The following is an 11,478-nucleotide window of genomic DNA, read 5'->3' as shown; positions in this document are numbered from 1 at the left end:
TTTGTTCCCCTCACTAGACTGTGAGACTAGAGCAAAGGTTTACTGTTTGTGTCACTGGCTCTCAGCACAAGGTCTAAAATTTTACATATTTGTTAAATAAATAGGTAAATGAATAGTTTTTAAAGGTGTTTGTACCTAGGCAGTCTTTACTATCCTCTCCAAACCCTGGTCCAGAAGGCATATACCCAGGAACAGCAGAAAATTTTGTGACAGCTAGAGAAAAAGACACAAGACACTTCTCTGAATCTTTCCCAGTCTTAAAGCTAAGCTTTATATCATCTCTAATAAGCAAAGAACAGGACAGGTATTTTGGTTTGTTTTTTTTTTTTTTTTTACAATTTTCTTTTAATAACATTTTTTTTCAAAGCCAGGAAACAACTACAGAGACTATTTCACAGTATCCAAGTTAAAAACAAATGAGAAACAGCAAAGACATAGCCATCATTTCACAAGAAATACAGAGCATTATTTCATATCCATCACTAACAGCACATGAGAGGCCCAGCTCTTCGTGGGATCAAGAGTACTCTCCATTATTGTGTAGGAGGAGAACTAGACAACAATTAGGTATGGTTAGGTCAAATGCTGTGAACACAGGAAGTTGTGAGATCAAGGTCTATAGTTTGGGCCCTTGTTTTGGGTAGAGTTTGATGATTCTTAACTTCTTCCACACTGTGTTGGATCCCATAGCCAAAGTAGATAGCAAATCCTAGTAGGGATAGACAACTGTAAGGTGAGGTTTCCAACTGGAGATCCAGAGGGAGAGGAGTAAGGATAGGTCACCTAAGAGGCTTACTCTTCAAAGCAGACACCTACCAATCAGCATCCAGATCCCAAATCGGGCCCAAGTGCCAGCTGACATTTGCATCATCAGGTAAACATTCACAAAGATGCTCACCAGTGGGAGTAGAGGAACAGCAGGCACCTGCAAAACAAAGATAAATCTTCATACAACTCAATGACCTACAAAGAGATCCTTACCCTACTGGGGGCAGAACAGGTCAAGTTCAAGCCCTACTCACGCTCTGGATTTCGGCAGCCACTCATTTATCTCTTATATTATTAGACTCTTCAAATCCAGAATGTGAGAGAATATCAGCAAGGAGTCTGGCCTAACCAGCTCTGACATTACCTTCTTGTGTCCAATTAAAGAACATAAGCTACAAGCCCTAATTGTCCCAAGATGAATTGGTGAGGGGGTAAGAAACATCATTTACCTTAAAGTGAAGGGGAGTGCAGTTCTGTGGCTGTCTCCAGATGACCCCAGAAATTGCAAGAATGAGCCCCAGGATCAGCACAACCACTGTGACCCACACTGGGTCTCCAGAACGAAGTGGAGTTGTCCACCAGGTCAGCACCAGGCAAAGAACAGTTAGTAGTACGGCTTCAAAAGTCAAGTTGAGAGGCATCAAAACCAACTCTTGAAATCAATATGCTAAGATGTAAGGCATCCCATTCCAAGGAGGGTTACCCTCTTGCTAGACCTCACCAAATGCCACCAGACAATATCTACCCTACCTTACTGATCTCATCAAATCATCCCAAAGAAAAAGGCCACACTTGGAACTAGAGAGATGGCTCAACAGTTAAGAACACTTGCTGCTCTTGCAGAAGACTTGTTCCCAGCACTCCTATGGCAACTTACAACCATCTATAACTCCATTTCCAAAGGATCAGAAGCCTTTTTCTGACCTATGTAGTTACCAGGCATGCACACAGTACATATACATTCATTCAGGCAAAATATTCACACATATAAAAAAAAAAAATCAATAAATCCTAAACAAAAAAGAAAAAGAAAAGAAAAAAATCCACTGCTCACCAAGCAGTGAGGAGCAAACATAGACAACTCGGCCAGAAAGGAGTGTGGGGATGGAGTTGACGGGACAAAACAGAGCCTGGACAGTCAGCTTCTCTGCTTCAAGTGTCTCCTCCTCTTGCAATTCCATTTCCTTTTCAACACTCCTCATTTCCTGGTCAGGCTGATATCTGTGGCAAGAGTAAGGAAACAATTTTAAGAATAATTCTTTACCATCCACTACTTTCTTTTTAGGTAGCTTCTTTATCACCATTAAAGGTACAAGCTTAGGCTGGAGAGATGGCTTAGCCTATAAAAGCATCTGCCAGCGGGCTTCAGAGACAGCTTAGCAGTTAAAAGTTTTGACTTTTCTTGAAGAGGACCTGCGTTCAGTTCCTAGCACCTACATTGGCTAGCTCACAACCACCCATAACTAGCTTCAGGGGATTCAATGTCTTCTTCTGACCTCCAAGGGTACACATAGACAGACAGATACACACACACACACAAAGAGAGAGAGACGGAGAGGAGGAGGGGGAGGGGGAGGGGGAGGGAGAGGGAGAGGGAGAGGGAGAGGGAGAGGGAGAGGGAGAGGGGGAGGGGGAGGGGGAGGGAGAGGGAGAGGGAGAGGGAGAGGGAGAGGGAGAGGGAGAGGGAGAGGGAGAGGGAGAGGGAGAGGGAGAGGGAGAGGGAGAGGGAGAGGGAGAGGGAGAGGGAGAGGGAGGGAGAGGGAGAGGGAGAGAGAGAGAGAGAGGGAGAGAGAGAGAGAGAGAGAGAGAGAGAGAGGTTTTAATATTCAAGTGTTTACCACACAAACAGACTTGAGTTCAGATCTCCAACATTCATATAAAACCCAGGTGTCTTGTAGCCCCAGTGCTAGTGAGTTGGAGCTAGGTAGGATTGTAGAATTTACTAGCCAGCCAACCTAGGCAACCAGTGAGTTCCAGATTCACTGAGAGATGCCATCTCAAAAATAAGGTGGAGAGGGATGTAGGCAGACACCTAACTCTGACCTCTGGCCTCCACACACACACACACACACACATGTACATGCATCTACATGGATATGCAAAAAAACACAGGCGATGGAGGGGTGCTCTTTTGGATAGAGCCAAATGGCCAAATTACTCAAGGAGAGTCAGGATGACAGAAGGAGGGAGTGGACATAATATCCTGCCTCACCGAGACATACAAACACAAGTCTTACCTGAGGATGAGAACACAAATGGACACCAGGGAGTAAGCAAGCAGAGTCCCGATTGACATGAGGTCCACGAGATCAGTGAGTTCAAAGAGGAATGCCATGAACGCTAAAATCAGCAGGCAGAAGCAAGTGAGTGAAGGGTGAAGTTAACGGAGTTGGGGAACAACAAAAAGGGGTGGGTTTGATTTGGCTTTGTTACCTGCAATAACACCAGATACCAAGGTGGCCACAATGGGTGTATGTGTGACACTGTGAACCTTAGCAAGGACACGGAACAGGAGGCCATCTTCTGCCATTGAATAGATCACCCGAGGCATAGGAAACATAGAGCCCAAAAGGCTGAAAAAAGACAATATCCAAGAGGAATGAGTTCATCAGCGTATCTGCTCCAAGCCTGTGTGTTTATAGCATTTCCACCTCCCTTTCCTAGCCTTTCTAAGGAACATTCTCTGGCACAAAATGGACATAGCTGGAAACTACAGCCACGGGGCAAAGAAATATTTAACACTGACCTAGTAGAAAGTGCACAGAGGGAACCAATAGCCACCAAGTAGCGGGCAGGCTCCCAGCCAACATAGGAAAATGCTTCAGGCAGAGGGCTCTCAGGCTGAAGCTTGTAGTAAGGCATCATGAGGGTAAGTGCTGAAGACACACCAAAGTAAGCCAGAAAGCAGATGGACAGCGAGATCACAATACCCATGGGGATGGAACGCTGGGGATTCTGAGCCTCTTCCCCTGTAAGAAAACACAAGGCACAGAGTTCTAAACCAGGGAAGTAGGCTTCCTCCTCTGCCACCCCCAATCTGTAAGTTCACACATTGCACCCAAGACCAGCCAAGATTGTGTTACTGTTACCGGTGGTTGCAATACAGTCAAAACCAACGAAGGCATAGAAACAGGTAGCAGCGCCACGGAGAATCCCTTCAAAGCCAAAAGGCATGAAACCTCCAGAGCCCATAGAGTCCAAGCTAGAGTGCAAGAAAGAAGAGAATCAGTAAGAGTGTTCAGCTAAGTGCATCCCTTTTCTGATGCCCAGCTGTTCATTGTCTCCCATTCCCATTCTGGATTCCTCCTCCTCCCCCATTATGGTCCCAGCTTTGTGGCTCTCTTACCTACAAGTGTCATTGGATTCACTCATGGTCAAGCAATAGTCCTCTTTCGTGAGCTTCCAGTTTCTCTGTTCTCCCTTAATGAAGCCAGAGATGATGACAAAGCCAAGAACCAAAAGGTTCATCCCTGTGAACACTTTGGTAACCAGGGCTGATTCACTCGCCCCTAAAACCAGCAATCCTGTGGGAGAAAATTGTTCAGGATCCTGAGGACAAAATCCTTCCTCCAAGCTTGCTTTCCCTTTTTTCTGCCTCTGTGTGACAGACTCTTCCCAGCTTCCTTTCCTCCCCTCATTACCCTTGAGCGCTTCCCAAGCCCAACCCCTCCCATCATTCAACCCTGCCCCTTGCCTCACCAGTGAGCAGCAACACAAGGGCCAAGGCAAAGAAATCTGGATATTCTGCAAGAACATGAGGCATGTTCAGCAAGATGGTCCCCTTCAGAGTCCGAGAGATGTGGTTTCCAATCAGGTTGTCAAAAGCAGAGCTCCAAGCCCGGGCCACACTGGCTGTACCTGGTATAGCAATTGTATTTTCTACCTTAACCTCAATACTCAGGAATATTATAAGATCAAATTCCCTCCCTCCTATATATCTGCCTCACAGATTTCTGCCACAATTACCCACCTTACTGTGTGTGTGTTTGACAGTTCTCTCTATGTAGCTCAGGCTTAGCCTGGCCTCAGACTTAACAAACTCTTCATCCTCCTACCTCAGCCTCTGAGTGCTGGAATTATAGGTGTACAACTCTAGACCCAGCTCCTGTTATTAATTTTAAAGACCCTAACTAGCATCTTAATGAATGAACACCAGACGGAGGTGAACAATTGTTCTGTACCTTCAAACCCTCCCTATACCCCTACCCAAAATAAACAAACAAACAAACATCTAGAAGTATTGAGATATTAGGAAAAATAAAGACAATTTAGACTTCACTGAAATTCCACTCAGATTTCTGGATTCATAATCCCTCTGCTATTTGTGTAATCATCCATCCCTCCCATCCTACCCCAAGCATCTATCTCACCAATGACGTAGGAGAGAATGAGATTCCAGCCGGTGGTGAAGGCCCAGAGTTCACCTACGGTGACATAACTGTAGAGATATGCAGAACCAGAGCCGGGGACCCGGGCACCAAATTCAGCATAACACAGTCCAGTCAACACAGAGGACAGAGCAGCCACCAAAAAGCAGATCACAATGGATGGTCCTGCTTTATCTTTGGCCACCTCTCCAGCCAGGACATACACACCTGCACCTAATGTGCTGCCCACACCCAGGGCCACTAAGTCGAGGGTGCTCAGGCATCTGGCAAGGCGTGTCTCACCCATACCCAGCTCCAACACACGTCTCCGCACCAGCTTTTGACCAAATCTTCGAAGTGCCTGCCACAGCATTCTAGTTGGAATTGAAGAGGATGCTAGCTAGGTTCTGGTGAAAAACAAGACAAAAGCCCTTCAATGGGTCTCATTGTCCCCCCAAGCTCCAAAAGTGAATTACAAAACCTACTCCCTCCACCAGGTGAATGAGTTACAGGGACAAAGGGGTTTGGGCAGAGGAGGAGAAAGCAAGCCACTTCACCTCTAATTACCATTTCTTCATATGCAAGTAGGAATTACAATAATAATGCAAGTGGGGATTACAGTATCTCCCAGGCAGGTGGAAGGACCCATTTCAGAAAAAGCTAGAGAAAGCTCTTTATAGCACAGTGGTTGGCCTCTAGTAAGTGCTAGGACATTAGGTTTCTTCTTTTCCTGCCCAAGAACCTATGGGATTTACCCTAGAGCCCAGCCCAGCAGCCTTGAAACCTAACATTTCTGTTTCCCTGGCCTGTGGCTCCTGGTGAATCAAGCGGAACTCAACTCGGGGCAACTCTGAAAGAACCTTTTTTTTTTTTTTTTACACTTATTACCCACATCCCTTTTAGTGAGCGCCCAGAGAGCTTCAAAGAGACATGGCTACGCCTGGAAGAGGGGACTGACCTCAATCTTATCCCTTCTCACCAAGCCCCGGCGATCCACCCTCGGGAGAAAGCAAATGTTCCCCCACCTCCTCCGGCTAGGCTAAGCTGACCAGTGAGCACCAGCAGTGAGGCGGGGCTTCGGTCTCTGAAATTGGGAGATGCGCCTGGGGGGTGGGGGGCAAAACCAGCCCGACATCGCTAGCACTTCCCTCTCGGCCGATTAGGGGTCCCGCCCGGTGGCCCTAGACTCAGCATCTAGATTTTTTGGCTCCATGAAGAAACAGTCTGGGACTGCGCTGGAGCTAGGGAGCCCTGGCTCCTGGGCTAGGGTCTTACCAGCAACAGGTCACAGTTGCGCTGATGCAACTGCAAGCCCTGGTTGCCTGAAAAGCCTAGGTAAAAGAGGAGCCTCCCTCTCCCCACTCTGACACACGTGCCAGCCCCAAAGGCTTACCGGAGAGCCGTGGCAAGCCCAGAGAGCAAAAATTCTCAGATCCGGTTCTGTGAGGCTGACTTCAGTCGAGTTGGGTTGGGTGTGCAGACTTAGGCTCCTTGGGCTTCAATGCCGCAGCTCAGGGTCCTTGCAAGCCAAGCGCCCCTTATATTCACCGGGAGGAGGAGCCAGTAACGTCATGGGATCCCAGCCCCAAGCCCTCTCCCTACACATGACACACAACACAATATACATACCAACGCACTCTCGCTTGTGTATACACGGACACACACACACACACACACACACACACACACACCGTCAGTCACATGGCTTTGCAACATTGGTTGCTTTTGGCCTGAGACTGCTTCCCAACCAAAAAGAAGAAGCAGGGCATGGCCGGGAGTGAGAAAGGAGGGATAGCCTTTAACCATTTGCCTCTCTGGTGGTCAAAGACAAAAAAAAAAAAGCTTCCTGACCACAGATCCCATGGGTATTTTCTACCTTTATGCGAGATTAGTCAGAATCAGCAAACATTCGCAGCACTGGGGAGGGGAGTGAATAAAGAGAATTGGGTTTGTGTGAAGGATGGAGGGGCAAATAGCACCAAGTCTCGATCTCACTGTGTCTTCTCCCTGAGCACGTTTGTCTGCATGAAATCCTTCAGAACCGTGCAAGACTATCATCAGCCCCGACTGCTGCCTCTGCTCTCACTCTCTAATACAGACAGCAAGAGAATGGAAGACAGTTTCAAACCACCTGTACACCGATCATTAACCCCGCGTAGATTCCTAGGCCACAATGTATTTGTAGCATCTCCCCACCTGCCCATTAATATTAAATATGAAATTATGAATATTTAAATATTGAAGGAGCGAAACTTTTTAAGATTTATAGTGATGGGGATCAATCCTGTAGGTCTCCCCAGTGCCAAGATTATACCAATGAGCTGCAGCCCCACCCTTTTAATTCCATTTTGCTGATGACTAAGCTGAAGTTTGGAGCATCAGACTTAGCGTTGAGTCACCATTCATTCTGATAAAACCTGGCCTGTTGTTTTAAGGTCTGACCTCCCATAGGTACTATACTTCATTCAAATGCACAAGAAAGAGGAAGTGTGAAGCTCATGCAAGAAGTAGGTCCTTTTTAGGCTAGGAATTACTAGGAAACCGCAGAAGATTGTAGAAACTTAAGAAAAGAATGCACTTGTTAAAGAGCTGCTATAACAACTACCAAAGAAACACGAGTAAAATCCTCGGACGGATGAAGGTCTGGCTTAGCGGTTGAGTGTGCTTTCTTAGAACCTGATTTCAATGCCTCAGAGGTGGGGGTGGGAGCCAACACATTTACTCCTAGTCTTTAATGGTCTAATCTGAGAAAGAAACCCTCCACAGCACAATTAGAACAGTATTAAGAGAAACCAAGGGTGCAGTATATGAAATTACAACTAAGTCAAATTCCCAGCTCAGCCAGCCACTGTGGCCTTGCATAAATTACCTATCATTTGTAGATATAATAAGTGTGTTTTAAAGAGTTGGTGGGATGCTAAAGTAGCAGTATGAAGTCAAGTCTTCCTATCTGGCACAGATTCAAAGTAATATATTAGTGTCTACAACAACAGTTCGGCTGCTTAAACTCAGTGATTGCTTAGGTTGTGAGATTCATTGGCAAACTGATAGATAGTCAGACAAGTAGTACAGACTGGGATGACAAGGGAGGCTTCATTTGTAAGGCATTTGGGAGAAAGAATCGCAAGGGCTGAAGCAGAGCCTTGAGGAATGAGGAGGGATAGCAGAGCTGTGGGCCTCCAAAGATGCATGAGGTCAGGGGAGTGTAAAGATCTAGCAAGTGCAATGTTTGGAAGCACTGGAAAATAAGGCTTGTTAATAATAGATGTCCCCCTCCAGGCTTATCAAGTATCTTAAATGTACTAGACGGTAAACAAATAATTCCTGAAACCCTTTAAATCACAAGTTGGTTCCCCTGGCAACCAACCCCCCATCTGGAAGCTATCCTGGAACCCCCAGCCAGCTGTCATCATTAGCATACAAAAAGATACTTATCATTTCTGACATTCCAAGGACTTTAGGAACTGAGTACCTGGAATTTGGGCTGAATAATAATAAAAAAAATGTGTATAACTTATTGCAAATGATGAAATTATAGAGAGAATGTCTATGTCGAAGTTCATCCTTTTTTGAGACAGTCTCATGTAACCCAAACTGTATATAACTCTTGATCACCCTGCCTCCATCTTCCAAGTATCAAGATCACAAGTGTGCACCATTGTGACCACCAAAATCCATGCTTTTATTTTTATTTTATTTTTGTTTTATTGCGACAGGGTTTTGCATAGCCCAGGCTAGCCTAGAATTCTCTATGTAGCTCAGGATAATCTTGAACTCCTCCTCCTCCTGCTGCCTTGTTTTACCGTGTTCAGACTTGGGGAAAAAAATCACCCTTTTAAAGAATACAACTCAGTATGTTTTAATATATAGTCAAAGAATTATGCATTGTAAGGGTCCGAAAACTGCTGAAAGAAGACCCCAGACTCAGTATGCAAAAACAAAGAGCATTTATTCTGCAGAAGCAACCAACATGTGGGGATCAACTGAAAGTCCCCCGAAGGGAGACCCTCACTCAAGTCTCGGGAACGTGGCGCACCCAGTGGGACACTGAGACTGGATTTGCTGTAACCACAAGAGCTCAGGTCAGCATGCTGGGGTCGAGACTCATACACCACGCAGGGAGTAGGGGAGTTTCGACCCCGGACTGAAATTTTACAGAGCTTATAAAGGCAAAAACCACAAACCAGAGGGAGGAAGAGGGAGGAAATAGGGGAAGTCTAAAACCATAAATTTGCTGAACAGTTAGGTCATATGCTACACTAAGCAACACACCCAGGGCACTGTGACATTCCATAGAGGGTGTTGGAACTTTCTTCTGTTGTTCCAGGAACTGTTTAAGAATGTTCTGGGAGGGGCTGGTGAGATGGCTCAGTGGGTAAGAGCACCCGACTGCTCTTCCGAAGGTCCAGAGTTCAAATCCCAGCAACCACATGGTGGCTCACAACCATCCGTAACGAGATCTGGCTCCCTCTTCTGGAGTGTCTGAAGACAGCTACAGTGTACTTACATACAATAAATAATAAAAAAAAAAAAAAAAAAAAAAAAGAATGTTCTGGGAGTAGCTGACGTCCGAGGATCAAGTGTTTACAACTCAAGTGTTTATGACTCTATCAGGCTGCTAGTAATTCTTTACTCTTCACAACCATTCTTTGAAATGGCAACCCCAGACAAAGGCATGCAGGCCTTCTTATAGTGAACCAGGGGAACTATCTAGAAGGATAGATAATTGAAAATTTCATTGGTGGGTGCTGGGGGGGGGGTGCGGTCACAGATGGTCAGTGGTCTGTATTCCTATGTCACAAACATTCAACCATGCAATGAAATACAGCTTCCCAGCACAGATAGCCCATTCTGAGATAAGATATTTCCCAATTTTTTTGTGGTTATTGAAGAAGTATTAAAAAAGTATAGCAAACTAAAAACAAAATTCGAGGCTTTTGGGCCCAGGCTTGGGAGTGTAGCCTTTGTGGCTTAGTGCTCCAGGTACTGGTCATAAAACAGATAGCGACATTCCTCCACCTACCTGCTTCCTGGGTTCAATTCAAAGAATGGCACCCTGACCATTACTGGAACCTGCAATGCAAATGTGCTATCTTTAGGGGCTCTTAGATTGTTAGGGGCTCTTAGAAACTGTCTTGAGAGATAACCTGACACTTGTGACTTTATGCTTCCTTGTGACTCTTAACTGGTATTTTTGGTATTTTCCAACAACGCCCTCCCCACCTCCATGAGTTGTGGTTTCTTCCTTTAAATACCCCCTTACTCAACTACTCGGGGCGCCATGGTCCTCTACCCCTGCGTGGTGTATGACCATGGGCCCGAGAACGCTCTCGAATAAAAATCCTCTTGCAGTTGCAGCAAGATCGTTTCTTGTGGGTGATTTTGGGGTGTCGCCTCTCCTGAGTCAGAACGTGAGGGAGTCCTCACGTTGTGGGTCTTTCAGTTATCCCCAGGCTGTTCTTTTTGGGGGGGGTGGTTATGATTTCATTCTGGATTTTATGTCAGTTCCTAGAGCTAGTATCTTACGGCCTAGTTTCTGGGACTTACGGTCTATTCCTGGAGCTGCTGCTGCCTTACAGTCATTCTTGAAATCTGGCCTGGTCCTTAAATGGAGACAAATGGGGTTTATGTTGTCCTTTCACCATCAATTTAAGAACATTTTCATCACCAAAAGAAACCGTGTGCCCATTCCTAGTAACTACTCATTTCTCCCAACACTCACTCCAGTGTTGGCAACAATGAACCATTAACAGAGATTTTAAGGCCAAAGCCTAGAGAATCCTGGCATCCACAACAAGCTTTTTAATGAAAGGTAAAGAGACAATTAATAGTGGGAAACAGAGGAAAGGGATTTATTCGATGTGCTACATTGGGGAGAAGAGCAATTATGTCCTGAGTCAGCCCTCCCCCACCCCCATCTTCTGAGCATTCTCAAGAGTTTTACTTAAGCTTAAGTAGACATCAAGAAGTATATATTAGCAGTCCTGGTCAAGGTGGGGGCTCAGGCTCAGTCTTTCCTGAAAAGTGGTCTGACAAGTTGTGTCAAATTTCTTCCAGAAAGACAAAGTCCCCTCTGGCTGTCCCCAGCGTGAGATTCCTGGGGGGAAATTCCATTCCTTGGAATTCATTGTCTCAATAGTCTGACAGCCAAAGGAAGGAGCACAGGTGTCCTTTAGAATACCTTCTCTCCTGCCAGGATGACTGCAAAGCTTTCAGTGTTATCTGAAGCTGCAAAGGTTCAGTTATATGAGATGGATACCTATACAGGCTTAAAGCACAGCATGGTGAGGACAGGTGAGGGCACTGTATCATATTTAAAACAGTAACACAGCTGGGCGTGGTG

General features: G+C 45.7%; 1 protein-coding gene across 1 annotated transcript; it reads right to left on the bottom strand.

Annotated features, from left to right (window-relative positions):
- Positions 1-376: 376 nt before the first annotated feature.
- On the bottom strand, positions 377-6,676 carry Slc7a3 (solute carrier family 7 member 3). Its single transcript, XM_021153417.3, has 12 exons — positions 6,529-6,676; positions 5,139-5,542; positions 4,468-4,626; positions 4,115-4,292; positions 3,858-3,970; positions 3,515-3,737; positions 3,202-3,341; positions 3,006-3,108; positions 1,823-1,989; positions 1,218-1,384; positions 817-925; positions 377-709 (listed from the first exon to the last, which is right to left on the bottom strand). The coding sequence occupies exons 2-12, from the start codon at positions 5,506-5,508 to the stop codon at positions 579-581; spliced, it is 1,860 nt and encodes a 619-aa protein (XP_021009076.1). The 5' UTR covers positions 5,509-5,542; positions 6,529-6,676; the 3' UTR covers positions 377-578.
- Between the last annotated feature and the right edge of the window lie 4,802 nt (positions 6,677-11,478).

This window comes from Mus caroli, unplaced genomic scaffold (genome assembly GCF_978045245.1).
Source record: "Mus caroli unplaced genomic scaffold, Mus_caroli_1 scaffold_5, whole genome shotgun sequence".
Classification (NCBI taxonomy): domain Eukaryota; kingdom Metazoa; phylum Chordata; class Mammalia; order Rodentia; family Muridae; genus Mus; species Mus caroli.
This window is presented reverse-complemented; position numbering and strand designations above follow the sequence as displayed.

Excerpts from the sequence above, each read along its gene's own strand:
- Slc7a3 (XM_021153417.3), bottom strand. The coding sequence starts at position 5,508 with ATGCTGTGGCAGGCACTTCGAAGATTTGGTCAAAAGCTGGTGCGGAGA. Across the intron at positions 1,990-3,005 it reads ATTTGTGTTCTCATCCTCAG|ATATCAGCCTGACCAGGAAA; the intron begins GTAAGACTTGTG and ends CTCTTGCCACAG. Across the intron at positions 710-816 it reads TGGGATCTGGATGCTGATTG|GATTTGCTATCTACTTTGGC; the intron begins GTAGGTGTCTGC and ends TATCCCTACTAG.